Source organism: Ascaphus truei, chromosome 11, assembly GCF_040206685.1.
Source record: "Ascaphus truei isolate aAscTru1 chromosome 11, aAscTru1.hap1, whole genome shotgun sequence".
Classification (NCBI taxonomy): Eukaryota; Metazoa; Chordata; class Amphibia; order Anura; family Ascaphidae; genus Ascaphus; species Ascaphus truei.
The window spans coordinates 60,143,519-60,169,225 of record NC_134493.1 but is presented as its reverse complement, the minus strand read 5'-3'; the positions used below and the strand labels follow the sequence as shown (position 1 = coordinate 60,169,225).

Below are 25,707 nucleotides of genomic sequence, written 5' to 3'. Positions count from 1 at the left end.
CCCCAGACCTGCGTAATACAAATGACAATCACTTGAACATTAGATTACAATTTAACCTGAACCTGCAGGAGTCAACGTTACACAGAATTCAAAGCCCCGCGATGGATCTGAGTTCAAAGCAATGAGTAACACATAGGCAGTATATATCCAGAGTGGGGAAATTCTGGGCCAAAATGCACATCAAAGAGAAAAACTATATATTTCCATGGTGAGGAACTGTGACATCATCATGACGCAGTGTCTTAAAATGGGGCTCAGAGGGACATTTTTTGTAGTCCATGTCCTGGACATGTATGATCAGACACAGTGTACATTTATTTATTTATTATTTATTTATAAAATGTGTTACCAGGAAGTAACACATTGAGAGTTACCTCTCGTTTTCAAGTATGTCCTGGGCATAGTAAATATGACACATAATACATGGTTACAAATACAGTTACATAAATGAACAGGGTATACATTATATACAAGACATTGCATGCACAGTTAGAGATAATACTGTATATTATAGGCTTATGTCACAGTTACAGACCAGAATAAAATGTGAGACAGCCTTAGATTTGAAAGAACTTAAACTGGTGGTAGATGTGAGTGTCTCTGGTAGGTTGTTCCCGTTATGGGGGGCACAGTAAGAGAAGGAGGAGCGGCCAGATACTTTGTTGAGCCTTGGGACCATGAATAGTCTTTTGGAGTCAGATCTCAGATAAGTGCTGCATGTGGTAGGGGTGAGGAGCTTGTTCAGATAGGTGGGTAGCTTGCCCAGAAAGTTTTTGAAGGCAAGACAGGAAAGGTGAACTTTGTGCCTAGACTCGAGTGATGACCAATCTAGTTCTTTGAGCATTTCGCAGTGATGTGTGTTGTAGTTGCATTGGAGAACGAAACAACAAATTGAATTGTAGAGGGTGTCAAGTTTGCCAAGGTGGGTTTGGGGTGCCGAGCCATATACTATGTCTCCATAGTCGATAATTGGCATTAGCATCTGCTGTGCAATACGCTTTCTGACCAGGATACTTAGGGAGGATTTGTTCCTGTAAAGGACACCTAGTTTGGCATAGGTTTTGGATGTCAGGGTATCAATGCGCATTCCGAATGTTAAGTGGGAGTCAAACCATATGCCCAGGTATTTAAAACTAGTGACAGGGGTTAGGGTGGTGTTAGCGTTGGTTCTGATCTGGAGCTCAGTAACTGGAAGCTTTAAAAATGTAGTCTTGGTCCCAAATACCATTGTTACAGTCTTGTCAGTGTTTAAAAACAGTTTGTTTTGGGAAATCCAGTTTTTGAGTCTCAAAAAGTCAGACTGAAGTATGTGTTGAAGGTCAGAGAGGCTATGGCTGTGTGCATATAGGATTGTGTCATCTGCATACATGTGTATTGAGGCTTCCTTACAATCTGTGGGGACATCATTGATTAACACTGAGAAGAGTAGGGGCCCCAGAACAGAGCCTTGCGGGACGCCACAGGTGATATCCAGGGGGTTGGATTTAGAGCCTGAGATGGACACATGTTGGGATCTACCTGATAGGTAGGACTGAAACCAGTTTAAAGCATGTTTCCCTATTCCAGAGCTCTGGAGTTTGTTAAGCAGGATAGCATGATCAACTGTGTCAAAAGCCTTTTGCAAAATCTAGGAATACTGCACCAGTGAGTTGTCCCCGTTCCATTCCACACTGGATTTCATTGCAAACTTTTAGCAGGGTAGTTACCGTGGAGTGTTTGGGGCGAAAGTGTTACCTGCATGGGGGGGAAGCGTTCGGTAAGAGGCACCTGCGATAAACCTTATTCCACCTCCTCAATGCTGGTCGAGGTTTCAATGAAAGGGTCAACAAAACGCGACGCCATGTATCGCAAGCGATGCGTTGTAAGTAGAGACGGGCGGATCCGCCCAGATCCTTTGCCAGATTTTCACTGATGTGACCCCCTAAATCCATTCTGCGGTGTAAAACCCGCCAACGGATTTGGGCGGTTTCAATCCGCGCAGATTCATCAAAAACCGCCGTTGAATAAAATCCGTGGATTCGGCGATCCGTAGACGGATTCTCAGGAATCCACCGATTGGATTCTGCAAATCCGTCCATGGGTCGCGGAAACCGCGGAGCGTACTGGTAATAATAATAAAAAATAAGCCAAACGCGAATCACCCTTTTTGAGATTGAGCCGCTGAAATCCGCCGACCAAAGGAACCGGCCGATCCGCAGCAGATCCAAACCCGCCCCAAATGTCACCCATCTCTAGCTGTGAGGGAGTTTCAGAGACAACGCGGTTACTGCTGGTGAAAGATGTCTTTATTAGCGGGAGCGTACATGCAGTGGGACAGGGTGAGGACCACTCTGCTGCTGATCGGCTCCCGTCATGCAGTGAAGATCCTCCAGATGTGGAATTCCATCTACACCCTCCTCCACGCCTCCGCGTGCCGGGCCTCCCCTTGTAAAAATAAGATGGCGTTATTAATCGCATGTATATTATAGCTCACGCAATTCCTATCATGTCCACTAATATCACAGTAATGGCTGCCGAAAGGGAGACCAGCAAGGAGGAAGGTAGTGTCCTGGAAGCAGTCAGCTTCCTGGACTAGGCCAGACCTTGCCCCCTAGGCCACAGTTAGGCCCTGAGCTAACTATAGTTCCGTATTGTAGGGAAGGCCCCAGATAGGGACCCTGCCCCTTAGAACCGCAGCCGCACTACTGCGCCGGTGGATGGACATCCACGTGGTGACCTAAAGCCTTTGACAAGAGCTTCACGTGCCAGCAAAGAGGTGGAACCTTCCGGCTGGAGATAGGGCCACGCCCTGGATAAGGGGTGAGGGGAGTTGTGTTTGAGGCCCCGCTGTGTGGGACCTGATCCAGCATCCGCCTTTCTTTATTCCCTGGTCAGGCCTGTGACCAGGAAGGTACCCCATGCACCTACACATCACAGAGGGGTAGCGCTACCTCACACATGGGTGGGATTGCTTGTGCGGACACCCGGGTTATAGGTGCCCATGGCACCCTCAGTACTTTGGAGGACCCACTCAGGGGATTGGATTATTGCAGCGGTGCGCAGCTGTGGGCGCGAGACTGACTGCGAGGGGCGTGGGGTTTACAGAGGCCCCGCGTGCTACCCGAAGGCACTTAAATTAAGTGCAGCGGGATCGGCGAAGGCCTCTGTAAACCTGACTTACCTTGGCTCCGGCGGCTTCTTAGACGCGTCGCCATGGCAACATGACGCCGGAGCCAAGGTAAGAGTCCTATGAGCAGGCATCCCGCCAACGCTGGGATCCCTCATAGGTGGAGGTGCTGCACTAAGAGAGAGAGCGCTCACCCCAGGCTCCCAGAAGCGGAGGCTCAGGCCTCCTGTGAGCGCGCAGGTACTATCAGCACGCGCTATCGCCCGCGGTTTCCCATGGGCCTAGGGAAAGGGGGTTACATATGAAACCTTCTCTCCCCACCTTTAAGTCAAACATTAAAACTCGCCTCTTAAGTGAAGCGTTTCAATAGCCTGGACTCATGGCTACTGTCCCCCACCCACAGTCACTCCTACCCAGCTCTTTGGCCAGGCACTGCCATCTACTGCACTCACCCACCATCAAGGCCAGGCACTGCCATCTACTGCACCTTACCCACCATCAAGGCCAGGCACTGCCATCTACTGCACTTACACGCGGGAGTGACGGTGCTGTGATGTGGGGGTGGCGGTGCTGTGACACGCGGGGGTGACGGTGCTGTGACACGCGGGGGTGACGGTGCTGTGACACGGGGGTGACGGTGCTGTGACACGGGGGATGGCGGTGCTGTGACACGCGGGGGTGACGGTGCTGTGACACGCGGGGGTTATGGTGCTGTGACACGCGGGGGGTGGCGGTGCTCTGACACGCGGGGGTGACGGTGCTGTGACATGTGGGAGTGACGGTGCTGTGACATATGGGGGTGGCGGTGCTGTGACACGCGGGGGTGACGGTGCTGTGACACGCGGGGGTGACGGTGTTGTGACACGCGGGGGTGACGGTGCTGTGACATATGGGGGGTGGCGGTGCTGTGACACGCGGGGGTGATGGTGCTGTGACATATGGGGGGTGGCGGTGCTGTGACACGCGGGGGTGACGGTGCTGTGACACGCGGGGGTGACGGTGCTGTGACACGGGGGGTGACGGTGCAGTGACACGGGGGATGGCGGTGCTGTGACACGTGGGGGTGACGGTGCTGTGACACGCGGGGGTGACGGTGCTGTGACACGCGGGGGTGACGGTGCTGTGACACGCGGGGGTGACGGTGCTGTGACACGCGGGGGTGACGGTGCTGTGACACGCGGGGGTGATGGTGCTGTGACACGCGGGGGTGACGGTGCTGTGACACGCGGGGGTGGCGGTGCTGTGACACGCGGGGGTGACGGTGCTGTGACATGTGGGGGTGACGGTGCTGTGGCACGCGGGGGTGATGGTGCTGTGACATGTCGGCGTGACGGTGCTGTGACACATGGGGGTGGCGGTGCTGTGACACGCGGGAGTGATGGTGCTATGACACACGGGATGACGGTGCTGTGACGTGGGGGTGACGGTGCTGTGACACTCGGGGTAGCGGTGCTGTGATGTGGGGGTGGCGGTGCTGTGACACGTGGGGGTGTTGGTGCTGTGACACGCGGGAGTGATGGTGCTATGACACACGGGATGACGGTGCTGTGACGTGGGGGTGACGGTGCTGTGACACTCGGGGTAGCGGTGCTGTGATGTGGGGGTGACGGTGCTGTGACACGGGGGATGACAATGCTGTGATGTGGGGGTGACGGTGCTGTGACACGTGGGGGTGACGGTGCTGTGATGTGGGGGTGATGGTGCTGTGACACGTGGGGGTGACGATGCTGTGACACGCGGGGGTGACGGTGCTGTGATGTGGGAGTGACGGTGCTGTGACACGTGGGGGTGACAGTGCTGTTACACACGGGGGTGGCAGTGGGGTGGCAGTGCTGTGACACGCGGGGTGACACGCAGGGTGATAGTGGTGTGACATGCGGGGGTGACGGTGCTGTGACACATGGGGGTGACGGTGCTGTGACATGCGGGGTGGCATTGCTGTGACACGCCGGGGTGGCGGTGCTGTGATGTGGGGGTGACGGTGCTGTGACACGCGGGGGGTGACGGTGCTGTGACACGGGGGCTGACGGTGCTGTGACACGGGGGGTGACGGTGCAGTGACACGTGGGGGTGATGGTGCTGTGACACGGGGGTGACGGTGCTGTGATGTGGGGGTGACAGTGCTGTGACACGCGGGGGTGGCGGTGCTGTGACACGCGGGGTTAATCGTGCCGTGACACGTGGGGGTGATGGTGCAGTGACACGTGGGGGTGATGGTGCTGTGATGTGGGGGTGACAGTGCTGTGACACGCGGGGTGACGGTGCTGTGACACGCGGGGGTGGCGGTGCTGTGACACGTGGGGGTGACGGTACTGTGACACGCGGGGGGTGACGGTGCAGTGACACGTGGGCTGGTGGTGCTGTGACACGTGGCACCGATTCTATAAATGTCCCTGGGAAATCATATCATGTGAAAGTCATATCTCGCCCGTCCCAACACAGACAGCGACTGCGGATTCTCCCTCACAGGGCGACGGGTTATATCAGCCATTCCTGTATAAGGGCTACATGCAGTGACACGCGGGGGCCACGGGTTATATCAGCCATTCCTGTATACGGGCTACATGCAGTGACACGCGGGGGCCACGGGTTATATCAGCCATTCCTGTATATGGGCTGCGTGCAGTGACACGCGGGGGCCACGGGTTATATCAGCCATTCCTGTATATGGGCTGCATGCAGTGACACGCGGGGGCCACGGGTTATATCAGCCATTCCTGTATACGGGCTGCATGCAGTGACACGCGGGGCCACGGGTTATATCAGCCATTCCTGTATATGGGCTGCATGCAGTGACACGTGGGGCCACGGGTTATATCAGCCATTCCTGTATACGGGCTGCGTGCAGTGACACGCGGTGGCCACGGATAATATCAGCCATTCCTGTATACGGGCTGCGTGCAGTGACACGCGGGGGCCACGGGTTATATCAGCCATTCCTGTATACGGGCTGCGTGCAGTGACACGCGGAGGCCACGGGTTATATCAGCCATTCCTGTATACGGGCTGCGTGCAGTGACACGCGGGGGTAGCGGTGCTGTGACACGCGGGGTTGATGGTGCAGTGATACGTGGGGGTGACGCTGCTGTGATGTGGGAGTGACGGTGCTGTGACACGTGGGGGTGGCAGTGCTGTATACGGGCTGCATGCAGTGACACGCGGGGCCACGGGTTATATCAGCCATTCCTGTATACGGGCTGCATGCAGTGACACGCGGGGGCCACAGGTTATATCAGCCATTCCTGTATACGGGCTGCATGCAGTGACACGCGGGGGCCACAGGTTATATCAGCCATTCCTGTATACGGCTGCATGCAGTGACACGCGGGGGCCACGGGTTATATCAGCCATTCCTGTATACGGGCTGCGTGCAGTGACACGCGGGGGCCACGGGTTATATCAGCCATTCCTGTATACGGGCTGCGTGCAGTGACACGCGGGGGCCACGGGTTATATCAGCCATTCCTGTATACGGGCTGCATGCAGTGACACGCGGGGGCCACAGGTTATATCAGCCATTCCTGTATACGGGCTGCGTGCAGTGACATGCGGGGGCCACGGGTTATATCAGCCATTCCTGTATAAGGGCTGCGTGCAGTGACACGCGGGGGCCACGGGTTATATCAGCCATTCCTGTATAAGGGTTGCGTGCAGTGACACGCGGGGGCCACGGGTTATATCAGCCATTCCTGTATAAGGGCTGCGTGCAGTGACACGCGGGGGCCACGGGTTATATCAGCCATTCCTGTATATGGCTGCGTGCAGTGACACGCGGGGGCCACGGGTTATATCAGCCATTCCTGTATAAGGCTGTGTGCAGTGACACGTGGGGCCACGGGTTATATCAGCCATTCCTGTATACGGGCTGCATGCAGTGACACGCGGGGGCCACGGGTTATATCAGCCATTCCTGTATACGGGCTGCGTGCAGTGACACGCGGGGGCCACGGGTTATATCAGCCATTCCTGTATACGGGCTGCGTGCAGTGACACGCGGGGGCCACGGGTAATATCAGCCATTCCTGTATACGGGCTGCATGCAGTGACACGCGGGGCCACGGGTTATATCAGCCATTCCTGTATACGGACTGCGTGCAGTGACACGCGGGGGCCACGGGTTATATCAGCCATTCCTGTATACGGGCTGCGTGCAGTGACACGCGGGGGCCACGGGTTATATCAGCCATTCCTGTATACGGGCTGCATGCAGTGACACGTGGGGCCACGGGTTATATCAGCCATTCCTGTATACGGGCTGCATGCAGTGACACGTGGGGCCACGGGTTATATCAGCCATTCCTGTATACGGGCTGCGTGCAGTGACACGCGGGGGCCACGGGTTATATCAGCCATTCCTGTATACGGGCTGCGTACAGTGACACGCGGGGGCCACGGGTTATATCAGCCATTCCTGTATACGGGCTGCGTGCAGTGACACGCGGGGCCACGGGTTATATCAGCCATTCCTGTATACGGGCTGCGTGCAGTGACACGCGGGGGCCACGGGTTATATCAGCCATTCCTGTATACGGGCTGCATGCAGTGACACGCGGGGGCCACGGGTTATATCAGCCATTCCTGTATACGGGCTGCATGCAGTGACACGCGGGGGCCACAGGTTATATCAGCCATTCCTGTATACGGGCTGCATGCAGTGACACGCGGGGGCCACGGGTTATATCAGCCATTCCTGTATACGGGCTGCATGCAGTGACACGCGGGGGCCACGGGTTATATCAGCCATTCCTGTATATGGGCTGCATGCAGTGACACGCGGGGGCCACGGGTTATATCAGCCATTCCTGTATATGGGCTGCATGCAGTGACACGCGGGGGCCACGTGTTATATCAGCCATTCCTGTGTACGGGCTGCGTGCAGTGACACGCGGGGGCCACGGGTTATATCAGCCATTCCTGTATACGGGCTGCATGCAGTGACACGCGGGGGCCACGGGTTATATCAGCCATTCCTGTATACGGGCTGCGTGCAGTGACACGCGGGGGCCACAGGTTATATCAGCCATTCCTGTATACGGGCTGCATGCAGTGACACGCGGGGGCCACGGGTTATATCAGCCATTCCTGTATACGGGCTGCGTGCAGTGACACGCGGGGCCACGGGTTATATCAGCCATTCCTGTATACGGGCTGCATGCAGTGACACGCGGGGGCCACGGGTTATATCAGCCATTCCAGTATACGGGCTGCATGCAGTGACACGCGGGGGCCACGGGTTATATCAGCCATTCCTGTATACGGGCTGCGTGCAGTGACACACGGGGGCCACGGGTTATATCAGCCATTAAAGTATACGGGCTGCATGCAGTGACACGCGGGGGCCACGGCTTATATCAGCCATTCCTGTATACGGGCTGCATGCAGTGACACGCGGGGGCCACGGGTTATATCAGCCATTCCTGTATACGGGCTGCATGCAGTGACACGCGGGGGCCACGGGTTATATCAGCCATTCCTGTATACGGGCTGCGTGCAGTGACACGCGGGGGCCACAGGTTATATCAGCCATTCCTGTATACGGGCTGCGTGCAGTGACACGCGGGGGCCACGGGTTATATCAGCCATTCCTGTATACGGGCTGCATGCAGTGACACGCGGGGCCACGGGTTATATCAGCCATTCCTGTATACGGACTGCGTGCAGTGACACGCGGGGGCCACGGGTTATATCAGCCATTCCTGTATACGGGCTGCGTGCAGTGACACGCGGGGGCCACGGGTTATATCAGCCATTCCTGTATACGGGCTGCATGCAGTGACACGTGGGGCCACGGGTTATATCAGCCATTCCTGTATACGGGCTGCATGCAGTGACACGTGGGGCCACGGGTTATATCAGCCATTCCTGTATACGGGCTGCGTGCAGTGACACGCGGGGGCCACGGGTTATATCAGCCATTCCTGTATACGGGCTGCGTACAGTGACACGCGGGGGCCACGGGTTATATCAGCCATTCCTGTATACGGGCTGCGTGCAGTGACACGCGGGGCCACGGGTTATATCAGCCATTCCTGTATACGGGCTGCGTGCAGTGACACGCGGGGGCCACGGGTTATATCAGCCATTCCTGTATACGGGCTGCGTGCAGTGACACGCGGGGCCACGGGTTATATCAGCCATTCCTGTATACGGGCTGCATGCAGTGACACGCGGGGGCCACGGGTTATATCAGCCATTCCAGTATACGGGCTGCATGCAGTGACACGCGGGGGCCACGGGTTATATCAGCCATTCCTGTATACGGGCTGCGTGCAGTGACACACGGGGGCCACGGGTTATATCAGCCATTAAAGTATACGGGCTGCATGCAGTGACACGCGGGGGCCACGGCTTATATCAGCCATTCCTGTATACGGGCTGCATGCAGTGACACGCGGGGGCCACGGGTTATATCAGCCATTCCTGTATACGGGCTGCATGCAGTGACACGCGGGGGCCACGGGTTATATCAGCCATTCCTGTATACGGGCTGCGTGCAGTGACACGCGGGGGCCACAGGTTATATCAGCCATTCCTGTATACGGGCTGCGTGCAGTGACACGCGGGGGCCACGGGTTATATCAGCCATTCCTGTATACGGGCTGCATGCAGTGACACGCGGGGCCACGGGTTATATCAGCCATTCCTGTATACGGACTGCGTGCAGTGACACGCGGGGGCCACGGGTTATATCAGCCATTCCTGTATACGGGCTGCGTGCAGTGACACGCGGGGGCCACGGGTTATATCAGCCATTCCTGTATACGGGCTGCATGCAGTGACACGTGGGGCCACGGGTTATATCAGCCATTCCTGTATACGGGCTGCATGCAGTGACACGTGGGGCCACGGGTTATATCAGCCATTCCTGTATACGGGCTGCGTGCAGTGACACGCGGGGGCCACGGGTTATATCAGCCATTCCTGTATACGGGCTGCGTACAGTGACACGCGGGGGCCACGGGTTATATCAGCCATTCCTGTATACGGGCTGCGTGCAGTGACACGCGGGGCCACGGGTTATATCAGCCATTCCTGTATACGGGCTGCGTGCAGTGACACGCGGGGGCCACGGGTTATATCAGCCATTCCTGTATACGGGCTGCATGCAGTGACACGCGGGGGCCACGGGTTATATCAGCCATTCCTGTATACGGGCTGCATGCAGTGACACGCGGGGGCCACAGGTTATATCAGCCATTCCTGTATACGGGCTGCATGAAGTGACACGCGGGGGCCACGGGTTATATCAGCCATTCCTGTATACGGGCTGCATGCAGTGACACGCGGGGGCCACGGGTTATATCAGCCATTCCTGTATATGGGCTGCATGCAGTGACACGCGGGGGCCACGGGTTATATCAGCCATTCCTGTATATGGGCTGCATGCAGTGACACGCGGGGGCCACGTGTTATATCAGCCATTCCTGTGTACGGGCTGCGTGCAGTGACACGCGGGGGCCACGGGTTATATCAGCCATTCCTGTATACGGGCTGCATGCAGTGACACGCGGGGGCCACGGGTTATATCAGCCATTCCTGTATACGGGCTGCGTGCTGTGACACGCGGGGGCCACAGGTTATATCAGCCATTCCTGTATACGGGCTGCATGCAGTGACACGCGGGGGCCACGGGTTATATCAGCCATTCCTGTATACGGGCTGCGTGCAGTGACACGCGGGGCCACGGGTTATATCAGCCATTCCTGTATACGGGCTGCATGCAGTGACACGCGGGGGCCACGGGTTATATCAGCCATTCCAGTATACGGGCTGCATGCAGTGACACGCGGGGGCCACGGGTTATATCAGCCATTCCTGTATACGGGCTGCGTGCAGTGACACACGGGGGCCACGGGTTATATCAGCCATTAAAGTATACGGGCTGCATGCAGTGACACGCGGGGGCCACGGCTTATATCAGCCATTCCTGTATACGGGCTGCATGCAGTGACACGCGGGGGCCACGGGTTATATCAGCCATTCCTGTATACGGGCTGCATGCAGTGACACGCGGGGGCCACGGGTTATATCAGCCATTCCTGTATACGGGCTGCGTGCAGTGACACGCGGGGGCCACAGGTTATATCAGCCATTCCTGTATACGGGCTGCGTGCAGTGACACGCGGGGGCCACGGGTTATATCAGCCATTCCTGTATACGGGCTGCATGCAGTGACACGCGGGGGCCACGGGTTATATCAGCCATTCCAGTATACGGGCTGCATGCAGTGACATGCGGGGGCCACGGGTTATATCAGTCATTCCTGTATACGGGCTGCATGCAGTGACATGCGGGGGCCACGGGTTATATCAGCCATTCCTGTATACGGGCTGCATGCAGTGACACGCGGGGGCCACAGGTTATATCAGCCATTCCTGTATACGGGCTGCATGCAGTGACACGCGGGGGCCACAGGTTATATCAGCCATTCCTGTATACGGGCTGCATGCAGTGACACGCGGGGGCCACGGGTTTTATCAGCCATTCCTGTATACGGGCTGCATGCAGTGACACGCGGGGGCCACGGGTTATATCAGCCATTCCTGTATACGGGCTGCGTGCAGTGACACGCGGGGGCCACGGGTTATATCAGCCATTCCTGTATACGGGCTGCATGCAGTGACACGCGGGGGCCACGGGTTATATCAGCCATTCCTGTATACGGGCTGCATGCAGTGACACGCGGGGGCCACGGGTTATATCAGCCATTCCTGTATACGGGCTGCGTGCAGTGACACGCGGGGGCCACGGGTTATATCAGCCATTCCTGTATACGGGCTGCGTGCAGTGACACGCGGGGGCCACGGGTTATATCAGCCATTCCTGTATACGGCTGCATGCAGTGACACGCGGGGCCACGGGTTATATCAGCCATTCCTGTATACGGGCTGCGTGCAGTGACACGCGGGGGCCACGGCTTATATCAGCCATTCCTGTATACGGGCTGCATGCAGTGACACGCGGGGCCACGGGTTATATCAGCCATTCCTGTATATGGGCTGCGTGCAGTGACACGCGGGGGCCACGGGTTATATCAGCCATTCCTGTATACGGGCTGCGTGCAGTGACACGCGGGGGCCACGGGTTATATCAGCCTATCCTGTATATGGGCTGCGTGCAGTGACACGCGGGGGCCACGGGTTATATCAGCCATTCCTGTATACGGGCTGCATGCAGTGACACGCGGGGGCCACGGGTTATATCAGCCATTCCTGTATACGGGCTGCGTGCAGTGACACGCGGGGGCCACAGGTTATATTAGCCATTCCTGTATACGGGCTGCATGCAGTGACACGCGGGGGCCACGGGTTATATCAGCCATTCCTGTATACGGGCTGCGTGCAGTGACACGCGGGGCCACGGGTTATATCAGCCATTCCTGTATACGGGCTGCATGCAGTGACACGCGGGGGCCACGGGTTATATCAGCCATTCCAGTATACGGGCTGCGTGCAGTGACACACGGGGGCCACGGGTTATATCAGCCATTCCAGTATACGGGCTGCGTGCAGTGACACGCGGGGGCCACGGGTTATATCAGCCATTCCTGTATACGGGCTGCATGCAGTGACACGCGGGGGCCACGGCTTATATCAGCCATTCCTGTATACGGGCTGCATGCAGTGACACGCGGGGGCCACGGGTTATATCAGCCATTCCTGTATACGGGCTGCATGCAGTGACACGCGGGGGCCACGGGTTATATCAGCCATTCCTGTATACGGGCTGCATGCAGTGACACGCGGGGGCCACGGGTTATATCAGCCATTCCTGTATACGGGCTGCGTGCAGTGACACGCGGGGGCCACAGGTTATATCAGCCATTCCTGTATACGGGCTGCGTGCAGTGACACGCGGGGGCCACGGGTTATATCAGCCATTCCTGTATACGGGCTGCATGCAGTGACACGCGGGGGCCACGGGTTATATCAGCCATTCCAGTATACGGGCTGCATGCAGTGACATGCGGGGGCCACGGGTTATATCAGTCATTCCTGTATACGGGCTGCATGCAGTGACATGCGGGGGCCACGGGTTATATCAGCCATTCCTGTATACGGGCTGCATGCAGTGACACGCGGGGGCCACAGGTTATATCAGCCATTCCTGTATACGGGCTGCATGCAGTGACACGCGGGGGCCACAGGTTATATCAGCCATTCCTGTATACGGGCTGCATGCAGTGACACGCGGGGGCCACGGGTTATATCAGCCATTCCTGTATACGGGCTGCATGCAGTGACACGCGGGGGCCACGGGTTATATCAGCCATTCCTGTATACGGCTGCGTGCAGTGACACGCGGGGGCCACGGGTTATATCAGCCATTCCTGTATACGGGCTGCATGCAGTGACACGCGGGGGCCACGGGTTATATCAGCCATTCCTGTATACGGGCTGCATGCAGTGACACGCGGGGGCCACGGGTTATATCAGCCATTCCTGTATACGGGCTGCGTGCAGTGACACGCGGGGGCCACGGGTTATATCAGCCATTCCTATATACGGGCTGCGTGCAGTGACACGCGGGGGCCACGGGTTATATCAGCCATTCCTGTATACGGGCAGCATGCAGTGACACGCGGGGGCCACGGGTTATATCAGCCATTCCTGTATACGGGCTGCATGCAGTGACACGCGGGGGCCACGGGTTATATCAGCCATTCCTGTATACGGGCTGCGTGCAGTGACACGCGGGGGCCACGGGTTATATCAGCCATTCCTATATACGGGCTGCGTGCAGTGACACGCGGGGGCCACGGGTTATATCAGCCATTCCTGTATACGGGCTGCGTGCAGTGACACGCAGGGGCCACGGGTTATATCAGCCATTCCTGTATATGGGCTGCGTGCAGTGACACGCGGGGGCCACGGGTTATATCAGCCATTCCTGTATACGGGCTGCGTGCAGTGACACGCGGGGGCCACGGGTTATATCAGCCATTCCTGTATATGGCTGCGTGCAGTGACACGCGGGGGCCACGGGTTATATCAGCCATTCCTGTATATGGGCTGCATGCAGTGACACGCGGGGGCCACAGGTTATATCAGCCATTCCTGTATACGGGCTGCATGCAGTGACTCGCGGGGGCCACAGGTTATATCAGCCATTCCTGTATACGGGCTGCATGCAGTGACACGCGGGGCCACGGGTTATATCAGCCATTCCTGTATACGGGCTGCATGCAGTGACACGCGGGGGCCACGGGTTATATCAGCCATTCCTGTATACGGGCTGCGTGCAGTGACACGCGGGGGGCACGGGTTATATCAGCCATTCCTGTATACGGGCTGCATGCAGTGACACGCGGGGCCACGGGTTATATCAGCCATTCCTGTATACGGGCTGCATGCAGTGACACGCGGGGGCCACGGGTTATATCAGCCATTCCTGTATACGGGCTGCGTGCAGTGACACGCGGGGGCCACGGGTTATATCAGCCATTCCTGTATACGGGCTGCGTGCAGTGACACGCGGGGGCCACGGGTTATATCAGCCATTCCTGTATACGGGCTGCGTGCAGTAACACGCGGGGGCCACAGGTTATATCAGCCATTCCTGTATACGGGCTGCATGCAGTGACACGCGGGGGCCACGGGTTATATCAGCCATTCCTGTATACGGGCTGCATGCAGTGACACGCGGGGGCCACGGGTTATATCAGCCATTCCTGTATACGGGCTGCATGCAGTGACACGCGGGGGCCACGGGTTATATCAGCCATTCCTGTATACGGGCTGCATGCAGTGACACGCGGGGGCCACGGGTTATATCAGCCATTCCTGTATACGGGCTGCATGCAGTGACACGCGGGGGCCACGGGTTATATCAGCCATTCCTGTATACGGTCTGCATGCAGTGACACGCGGGGGCCACGGGTTATATCAGTCATTCCTGTATACGGGCTGCGTGCAGTGACACGCGGGGGCCACGGGTTATATCAGCCATTCCTGTATACGGGCTGCATGCAGTGACACGCGGGGGCCACGGGTTATATCAGCCATTCCTGTATACGGGCTGCGTGTCCAGGTATTACTCTGCATGGGTTTAATGATTTCCCGGTATTGAGCAGGGGGCTCAATACCAGTCCTCAAGCCCCACCCCCCCCACCCCCAACAGGTCAGGTTTTCAGGATATCCCAGCTTCAGCACAGGTAGCTCAGTCAGAGGCTCAGTCAAAGAATGAGTCTCCTGTGCTGAAGCAGGGACTGATTGAGACACCTGTGCTGAAGCAGGGACTGATTGAGACACCTGTGCTGAAGCAGGGACTGATTGAGACACCTGTGCTGAAGCAGGGACTGATTGAGACACCTGTGCTGAAGCAGGGACTGATTGAGCCACTTGTTCTAAAGCAGGAACTGATTGAGCCACCTATGCTGAAGCTGGTATATCATGAAAACCTGACCTGTTGGGGGGTAATCCTATGGTGCAGTGAGTGCATGTGGCAGAGGCCCAGAATACACTTACGCCGTGGCCATAGTGCTGGCGACCGCGAGCGTGACAGACTTCAAATAGGCTGCGCGCCTGTCGCCTAAGCGACGTACGGCCTTCGTTGACACGCGCGACAGAGAGGCTTGGCCGTGACGTCACACGCGCATCCGGATTGAGGTTTGCCCTCATTGGTTACAACGGCCCACGTGACGCGGCCGACACGTGAGAAATCAAATACATTTGTCTCTTCAAAATCCTGCCGCGCCGTCGCCCGCAGTATGGCCAGACCGGACTAAAGTAATTAATTTGTTTGTGTCGCTCACCCGGTTGCCTGCACTATGGCCAAGGCCGAAGGCTTGCTACATCTGCATGTTATATCCGGTCACCAGAAGCTTAGGAGATGTGCTCAGGAATTCATAGCTTTGGGAGGGGCAGGGATAAAACCCGGGTCAGTTCTGGGACAGCACAGTAATGGTTACCTCTATAATGGGAAAGTCAGATACCTCCAAATAGGAGCTGTACCATCCTGCCCAGCTTTATCTGTATGGATCTGCCATCTTGGGAACTATACTCTCCCCTGAGGTGAGAATCCTTCTCCTGTGTGTGGAAGAGGAACATCTCCCGGGCCAGTCTCCCAATACTGGGCTGATTCTGCAGGATCCGTCGCTTCTCCTCAGGGCTGCTGTCCTCCAGGTCATCAATCACCACAATGACGTTCTCCTGCCCTATACATGACACAGAGAGAATCAGGAACTGCACCAAGTTACCCTACAGTGCTGTACAGAAGGACCTTGTTATCTGCATATCATGTGTACAGTAATTACTGCTTTATAACATCATCGGTGGGGCTGGGTCAATGGACTTTAGCTCTCTTATCTCTCAGCTGCTCTGTAATGGGATGTACAATGTCCATGGATCTCTTTTGTAGGTGTAACCCTCTTGTAGGTACACGCAGTTTACACACATACACTGCCCCCTGCCTGGCATCTCTCCAAGGTGTGCTCAGGCCGTGACTTGTGATGGACAGGGGCCTCAACCAATGACATTGGAAAGGCGGGACTAGAGAGGAATAGTCTATAAGAGTACCTGGCAGAGCACGCAGGAGAAGAGCTAGTGTTACCCTGGCGGACCTTGGCAGGGCCGGATGCTTACAGATGCCCTTGCGCTTTTCCTCACAACAATTAAAATGATTGCCGGGGGAGAGTGAGTGGCCTCTGTTACTCTCTTACCTTCTCCTTTGCAATGTCTTCCTGCAGTGTCCCTCACCATGGTGAAGCGACGTTGAATGGAGTTGTGTTGCCATGACAACACGACACTGCGTAATGTCACATGACGTCCTGATGTCATAGCAACATGACATCATCTGACGTCACGGTGCTATGATGATCGGTAGTCCAGGAAGACATCACGAAGGAGAAGGTAAGAGGTTCTGCGCTACTTCACTGCGCCGAGCCCCGGTCACCTGAGGCAATTGGAAGTGGTCAGGAGCCAGTCTGTGAGGAGTGCAACTCATCGTTGCTGGTTGACCAGATCGTAGACCGACTCAAGAAGTGGAGTCAGCGCTGGGCAGTTATCTACCTAAAATAGGGGAGGCCTGAGTAGCAACTGAGGGGACCCTCATCACAGGACAAGAAAAGCTACTGAAGCCTTTGTGAAGCACAGGCCTGCTACATTCAAACACTAAGAGCTTCAACGGTGTGCCGGTACCTACACACAGGCCCTTATACACAGGGTCGGGTGATCACTGGGAGAGACACAGGTGTACACACCTGCGTAGCATCTTGTAGGAAGTTTAGATATATCTGTATATGATGTATGTAGGAATGATCCTCCCTTTCGGCGATTGCCGATTGGGTGCAAAAAGAGGACTACGCTATAAATCTTTGTGTGTTATTTACATCACTGTGGTCATTTTCCATTTGTCTGACCTACGACCACGTATTGAGTAATAGTATAAGGGAGAAGGACTTGGGCCCCCACCTTAGCAGCGGGTGTCCGTCTAAGGTAAAATAGAAGGGTTACATAGGGATACAATGTATAAGTTTGCTGCCCTCACCTAATTTTGAGGACAGATATTTCAGCTCCTCATCATACAAAGCATCTGTAACGTCCGAGACATTAATCCTCCCTCTCGTCTTTGTATGATACACGATGGCCAACTTGTACTTGGAGACATCCTGTCTGAACTGCTGGAATCCATTGCTCGATATGTATACCGGTCCCACCTTCACATCACCCCAGGAGGTCTGTGTTCTCAGATAGCTCATGAGCCAAGAATAGGAGCCCTCTGGGTCCCTGGAGAAGATACCAATGGTTTTTGGACCAGTGACTCTGACTTGGCACTGTCAGCAGAAAGAAAATGTGTATCAAGAACAGGAAATGGAAAGATTGATATACACCCCTTCCTCTTATATTAGATGAGAATAAAAGACCTGCCTCTATGTTGACTATCAAGGTTTCAGGTCTCAGAGTAATTTAAACTGTTACAATTAGACCTCCATGGAATAATGGTCAGACCAAATTACCGTGAACCCCTTTCACAGACAGAAGCACAAAAACAAGACAATCAGGAGTTTTCATGAAGACTTACAGTAGTGGCCAACTCCAGTCCTCCATGGCCATCAACAGGTCAGGTTTCAAGGATATCCCTGCTTCAGTACAGGTGGCTCTGTCTTTGACTGAGCCACTGATTGAGCCACCTGTGATGATGCAGGGATATCCCTAATACGTGGCCTGTAGATGCCCTTCAGGACTGGAGTTGGCCACCTCTGACTTAGAGTGTCGGAGGTCTAGCAGCACGAGATTGCCACCGGACCTTCGGCACCTCTGGGTCATGTCTAGTTCTAGGAGCAACGATGTGACCTGGCCCGGGATACCAGAAACCTGAGGCCAAATAAGCCCCACGTCTGCTTGGATTGTGCTGGTCGTTCCACTGGGGTTTAATAAATAGACCGCAATGAGTTTAAAGACCTCTTCGTGTTCCTGAGGAAGGGACCCCAGAGAGATGAGGGGGTCCTAGATTTATTACATATATACATTAATATACATTCACACGGCTCACAATTTCTTCTGAAATCTCTTTCCCGCAAGACACATGCGCCTCACGTTTCCATATCTAGATAAATGTGGACAAAGAAAAGAGAAATAAGGATAAATGCGTGACCCATAAAAGTAAACATTGGGGGATAGGGGTTCTTGCCCAAAGAGCTTCCAATTGAAGTAGTGACATAGGAGACATACAGCAGCGGGGGCGCGTGGCAATGCATGTTTTATAGGACTACGGGGGAAGCAGCAGTCCTGGATTCCTCCAGAGCTGAATTGTGCTCTTTGTTTGCTTCCAAGACCCCCAGGTCTCCGAGAAACTTACCAGCAAAGTTACTAGTGTTTCTTACTCAAGGGGAAACAAAATGGACTTTCAGATTTCGCAGGTCTCAGCAGCCAATAGGAAGCCATAGGAGTCATCTGTTGCGGCTTTCTACTGGGCGGATATTTAAATCTCCCGGAAAAATCAGGACGTGATGGCTGTAACTTCACCGGTAAGAACAGGAGGGTGAGGGGTGCGGGGGTTATTAAGGTCACCCCGGCCTATCATTCATAATTAAAAGTGATGTCAATAGCAAAGATAATTGTGTTTGATTTTAGAGAGCTGTGAAGAGCTTAAGAGATCCCGTTTCTCCTGCAGAGGGTGAAGGATTTGGAGCCTGTTCTGCATTCATTTCTGTGAAGAGATTGCTACGGAGAACTTTACATTATACAGAGACAATGAACATGTAACTTACCCAATATATTCCATATATAACTGATGTCAGCACGAATAAGCGCACCCAGAACCCGCTGTACCAGGACACTGCCAGGGCAACGAGACTGCCGATACCCAGAAGCAGCTAAAGAAACAGAGAACAGACACTGCTAGCCATGTATTTACTAAAAGCAGAGAATGACATGGAAATATAATCCAGCCAATTCCCAATCTCTTCTTCCTTCACAGTGGCGTCTCCTCTTCACCTCATCTCACCTTCATCACTATACTGAGCCATGCACTCTCTTTACACTGCCTCGCCTCCTTCATTCATCTCCCTGCACTCTGATTAGACTGTCTTCTCTCATTCATTCATCTGCTAAAAGTTTGCAATGAAATCCAGTGTGGAATGGAACGGGGACAACTCACTGGTGCAGTATTCCTAGATTTTGCAAAGGCTTTTGATACTGTTGATCATGCTATCCTGCTTAACAAACTCCAGAGCTCTGGAATAGGGAAGCATGCTTTAAACTGGTTTCAGTCCTACCTATCAGGAAGATCCCAACATGTGTCCATCTCAGGCTCTAACTCCAACCCCCTGGATATCACCTGTGGTGTCCCACAAGGCTCTGTTCTGGGCCCTCTACTCTTCTCAGTGTTCATTAATGATCTTCCCACAGCTTGTAAGGAAGCCTCAATACACAGGTATGCAAATGACACAATCCTATATGCACACAGCCATAGCCTCTCTGACCTTCAACACATACTTCAGTCTGACTTTTTGAGACTCGAAAACTGGATTTCCCAAAACAAACTGTTTTTAAACACTGACAAGACTGTAACAATGGTATTTGGGACCAAGACTAAATTTGTAAAGCTTCCAGTGACTGAGCTTCTGATTAGAACTAACGCTAACACCACCCTAACACCTGTCACTAGTTTTAAATACCTGGGCTTATGGTTTGACTCCCACTTAACATTCGGGATGCACATTGATACCCTGACAACCAAGACCTACGCCAAACTAGGGGTACTTTACAGGAACAAATCCTCCCTAAGTCTCCTGGTCAGAAAGCGTATCGCACAGCAGATGCTAATGCCAATTATTGACTATGGAGACATAGTATATGGCTCGGCAACTCAAACCCACCTTAGCAAACTTGACACCCTCTACAATTCAATTTGTCGTTTTGTTCTCCAATGCAACTACAACACACATCACTGCGAAATGCTCAAAGAACTAGATTGGTCAACACTCGAGTCTAGGCGCAAGTTCACCTTTCCTGTCTTGCCTTTAAATTCTTCATGGGCAAGCTACCCAGCTACCTGAACAAGCTCCTCACCCCTACCACATGCAGCACCTATCATCTGAGATCAGACTCCAAAAGACTGTTCATGGTCCCAAGGCTCAACAAAGTATCCGGACGTTCCTCCTTCTCCTACCGTGCACCCCAAAACTGGAACAACCTACCAGAGATTCGCACATCCACCACCAGTTTAAGTTCTTTCAAATCTAAGGCTGTCTCACACTTTAACCTGGTCTGTAACTGTTTCATACGCCCATAATATATATTTTCTTTAACTGTGCACGCAATGTCTTGTATATAATGTATACCCTGCTCATTTATGTAACTGTACTTGTAACCATGTATTATTTGTTTTACTCTGTGCCCAGGACATACTTGAAAACGAGAGGTAACTCTCAATGTATTACTTCCTGGTAAAATATTTTATAAATAAAAATAAATAAATCTCTCTCCCTGCACTCTGATTACACTGTCTCTTTCCTCGCCCCCTGAAGAAGCGTGATGCTATCACGTGAAATGTACGTTGGGTTGCAGCTGTCACGACGGTGACGTCAGCGTGCTGTGGCGACGGATCGGCTGAACGGGTGGTGTGGCGGTTATGCATTTCCATCAGCTCCCCATCTGACTGTCCTCCTGTGGGATCTTCCCCTGCCCTTTCTCTCCGCATGTAGGAGTTAATATACGTATATTCCGTCCTCATACTGTCCTAGGGATGACTCAGCGGGTTTCTGTATATGCCGATCATAGCGCTGTCCTGCTGACAGGCTGTGGGCGTGTTTAATAGCCGGCCTGACGGATACTATTGATGTTTGAGAGCCAGTTATGCTATTCGGACACTAGTCCGACAGTACCTCACAATCTGAGATCTTTATATCTGAGATCGACTTACTACCGACCCCCCTTCATATACGATCATGTTTGATGCTGCGTCAGGATTATACGTTTCCAGATATTGTGCTTTCTATGCTCCACTATATAAAGAGGCACTTCTTCCCTGGACATATACATACATACATACATACATACATACATACATGCATGCATACATACATACATATACATATACCCGACTGCTGTAGGGGTGAATATAGGTCTGTGTTTTATCCACTTACAGACATTTTTGTGACTTCATGGCATTGGGACATGTCCCCGTTACACCCCAGTACATTTGCTGTTACCCTGGTTATAGTGCAAACATACAGTATGGTCAGTCAGTGAGGATAGCGATTCACTTACCTTGGATTGGCTTCTTTCACCTCGATCCTACACCCACCCCCGAGGATTTTAAACCACTGTATATACTGGTTTGCCTTGTTGATTGATGTATTAATAACATTTTATTATTTTCTTGTGAGTACCTCTAGAAGTTACGTCGCCTTTTGTTACTTGTATCTAGTATTGAATCTAGAAGAGTACTGAGTCCCTATCTAAGAATACTATACACTGATCTGAGTGCAATCTATGGGAAACTTTCTGTGGCCCCCAGGGGACATATATATGTATTCTATCATCCATCTCTCTCCCTGCACTCTTAGACTGTCTCCCCTCCATCTCTCTCCCTGCACTCTTAGACTGTCTCCCCTCCATCTCTCTCCCTGCACTCTTAGACTGTCTCCCCTCCATCTCTCTCCCTGCACTATTAGACTGTCTCCCCTCCATCTCTCTCCCTGCACTCTTAGACTGTCTCCCCTCAATCTCTCTCCCTGCACTCTTAGACTGTCTCCCCTCCATCTCTCTCCCTGCGCTCTTAGACTGTCTCCCCTCCATCTCTCTCCCTGCACTCTTAAGACTGTCTCCCCTCCATCTCTCTCCCTGCACTCTTAGACTGTCTCCCCTCCATCTCTCTCCCTGCACTCTTAGACTGTCTCCCCTCCATCTCTCTCCCTGCACTCTTAGACTGTCTCCCCTCCATCTCTCTCCCTGCACTCTTAGACTGTCTCCCCTCAATCTCTCTCCCTGCACTCTTAGACTGTCTCCCCTCCATCTCTCTCCCTGCACTCTTAAGACTGCCTCCCCTCCATCTCTCTCCCTGCACTCTTAGACTGTCTCCCCTCAATCTCTCTCCTGCACTCTTAGACTGTCTCCCCTCCATCTCTCTCCCTGCACTCTTAGACTGTCTCCCCTCCATCTCTCTCCCTGCACTCTTAGACTGTCTCCCCTCCATCTCTCTCCCTGCACTCTTAGACTGTCTCCCCTCCATCTCTCTCCCTGCACTATTAGACTGTCTCCCCTCCATCTCTCTCCCTGCACTCTTAGACTGTCTCCCCTCCATCTCTCTCCCTGCACTCTTAGACTATCTCCCCTCAATCTCTCTCCCTGCACTCTTAGACTGTCTCCCCTCCATCTCTCTCCCTGCACTCTTAAGACTGTCTCCCCTCCATCTCTCTCCCTGCACTCTTAGACTGTCTCCCCTCCATCTCTCTCCCTGCACTCTTAGACTGTCTCCCCTCCATCTCTCTCCCTGCACTCTTAGACTGTCTCCCCTCCATCTCTCTCCCTGCACTCTTAGACTGTCTCCCCTCAATCTCTCTCCCTGCACTCTTAGACTGTCTCCCCTCCATCTCTCTCCTTGCACTCTTAAGACTGCCTCCCCTCCATCTCTCTCCCTGCACTCTTAGACTGTCTCCCCTCAATCTCTCTCCTGCACTCTTAGACTGTCTCCCCTCCATCTCTCTCCCTGCACTCTTAGACTGTCTCCCCTCCATCTCTCTCCCTGCACTCTTAGACTGTCTCCCCACCATCTCTCTCCCTGCACTATTAGACTGTCTCCCCTCCATCTCTCTCCCTGCACTCTTAGACTGTCTCCCCTCCATCTCTCTCCCTGCGCTCTTAGACTGTCTCCCCTCCATCTCTCTCCCTGCACTCTTAGACTGTCTCCCCTCCATCTCTCTCCCTGCACTCTTAGACTGTCTCCCCTCCATCTCTCTCCCTGCACTCTTAGACTGTCTCCCCTCCATCTCTCTCCCTGCACTCTTAGACTGTCTCCCCTCCATCTCTCTCCCTGCACTCTTAGACTGTCTCCCCTCCATCTCTCTCCCTGCACTCTTAGACTGTCTCCCCTCTTTCCTTCATTTCACTTTCGTCTCTCAAAGCTGGCAAGTTGCTTCCCCGCACTGGAGAGCATTTTTGGCGGGCCTTCAACATGGGGAGAGGGGAGAGGGGGGATGAGAGGTGGGGGAGGAGGGATGAGAGGTGGGGGAGGAGGGTACTGCCGGCCTCGTCAACCTCTCAACTTCCAGGATCACAGTGGGCTAACCATCCCCTTCCCTGCTCGGCAGATTAGGCCTACCGGCACTCAGCCGATAGACCCGCCAACACCACTCAACACTTGGCCGGGCCAGGTTATGACTGGTCCTGAAGTCACATTCATTTGAAAGATCTAATCACTTCTCCAGCACCTAGAAGCAGCTCCACGGGATATCTAACAGGGGCCTCAGTGTTAACCCTCTCTTGGATTGGGAGCTGTGATCAGACCGTCTCTGTCTCTTCTCTCCTATAGCTTTAGTTTTAGGTTTATTGTTACTTCATATCTTACCACGGGAAGGTAATTTTGCATGTGAGACATAACCACGTATCTTCCAGCAGACATACTCTGGAATCATAAAAAATACATACAACTTTAGGACAAATTTAAGTCACTTGTAGAGAAGAGGGTTGGGGGGGCGGGGTGGGGGGAGTGAAGGGATATGTATGGAGACTGAGAATGAGAGGGAGAGAGAGAAGGGAGTGAGCAAGTGTGAGATGAGGAGAGAGGGGAGAGGAAGAGATAAGAAGAGGAGGGAGAGAGATAAGAAGAGGAGGGAAAGAGAACGAGATAAGAAGAGGAGGGAGAGAGATAAGAAGAGGAGGGAAAGAGAACGAGATAAGAAGAGGAGGGAAAGAGAGAAAGTGAAAGAGGAGAGAAAGAGTGAGTGGTTCAAAGAGGGGTGAGGGAGGGAGGAATGGAAAGAGAGAATAGGAGGGGAAGGAGACAGAGGGTGAAGGAAGGGAAAAAGGGAGAGAGAGATAAGAAGAGGTGGCGGAAGAGAGAAAGTGAGAGAGGTGGGAAAGAGTGAGTGATCGAAAGAGAGAGGGATGGGGGAGGGAGGAATGGAAAAAGAGAATTGAGGAGAGGAGAAAGTTAGGGAGAGGAGGGAAAGAGAGAGAGAGAGAGAGAGAGAGAGAGAGAGAGAGAGAGAGAGAGAGAGAGAGAGAGAGAGAGAGAGAGAGAGAGAGAGAGAGAGAGAGAGAGAGAGAGAGATGAAGGGACAAATGGGAGTGAAAGGGGAGGGGAGAGAGACAGGGGAGAGAGGAGAGGAAAGAGAGTGTGAAAGAGAGGAGGGAGAAAGAGACAGGCTGAGACAGAGAGAGATGAGAAGAGAAAGGGAAAGAGAGAAAGTGAGCAAGGCGAGAGAGATGAAAAAAAAGAGAGTTAGTGAGAAACAGGGTGAGATAAGAGAAAGTGAGAGGGAAAGGGAACGAGGAGAGAGGGGGGGAGAGAGAGTGAAAAGAGGGAGAGAGACAGGGTGAGACAGAGAGAGATAAGAGAAAGTGAGCGAGGAGAGAGGGAGAGAAAGTGTGCATGAAAAGAGACAGGAAGGAGGACATAACACCGCCTGCACTCCTCCTCTAACTGTTTCCCCTTCTATCACTCTGCTCCCCCCCCCTGTGCTCCCCCCCTGCTCTCCCACCCCCCCATTCTCCCCTCCCCCCCTCACTAATCATTGCAGAGCAGCAGATTAAACCACAATCATTATTATCCCCCTCAGGACCCGAGAAGGTGGGACAGTTACCTGCAGCCAGACTCCGTGTCCGGGGCCGGGGAGAGATATATATACAGTATGGGCACAATCTGCCTGAGTAATACAGAAAGTGAAAGAGAGAAAAAGTGCGTGTGGGGGAGGGAGAAGTCAAACAGAGAGAAGTGGGGGGGGAGGATGAGAGAGGGGATAGAGAGACAGAGGAGAGGGTGGAGATGGGTGAGAGGGAGGAAGAGGGAGGGGGAGAGAGGGTAGAGATAGAGAAACGGTGAGAGGGAGGAAGAGGGGGTGAGAGAGGGAAAGAGGGGGAGAGAGAAAGGGGCAGGGGGTGAGGAAGGCAGAGAGAGAGGCAGGGTGGAGAGGAAGAGAGGAAAAGGGGAGGAAG

General features: G+C 53.9%; 1 protein-coding gene across 3 annotated transcripts; it reads right to left on the bottom strand.

The window, feature by feature from the left end:
- Positions 1-2,267: 2,267 nt before the first annotated feature.
- On the bottom strand, positions 2,268-25,707 carry LOC142463631 (uncharacterized). 3 transcript variants are annotated; one of them, XM_075566597.1, is made up of 7 exons: positions 25,356-25,705; positions 24,119-24,175; positions 19,317-19,421; positions 18,599-18,652; positions 17,594-17,879; positions 16,017-16,262; positions 2,268-2,424 (listed from the first exon to the last, which is right to left on the bottom strand). In XM_075566597.1, exons 2-6 carry the CDS (start codon positions 24,170-24,172, stop codon positions 16,033-16,035), a joined length of 729 nt encoding a protein of 242 aa, XP_075422712.1. In that variant the 5' UTR covers positions 24,173-24,175; positions 25,356-25,705; the 3' UTR covers positions 2,268-2,424; positions 16,017-16,032. The 3 variants fall into 3 exon arrangements, with proteins under 3 accessions (XP_075422712.1, XP_075422711.1, XP_075422713.1); XM_075566596.1 differs by having other exon boundaries at positions 16,041-16,262; XM_075566598.1 differs by lacking the exon at positions 18,599-18,652 and having other exon boundaries at positions 16,041-16,262; positions 25,356-25,707.

Coding starts and splice junctions, on each gene's coding strand:
- LOC142463631 (XM_075566596.1), bottom strand. CDS start 24,172: ATGTCTGCTGGAAGATACGTGGTTATGTCTCACATGCAAAATTACCTT. Junction 19,422..24,118: donor TGCAAAATTACCTTCCCGTG/GTAAGATATGAA, acceptor CTGTTTCTTTAG/CTGCTTCTGGGTATCGGCAG. Junction 2,425..16,040: donor GGTACAGCTCCTATTTGGAG/GTATCTGACTTT, acceptor TATTTTTACAAG/GGGAGGCCCGGCACGCGGAG.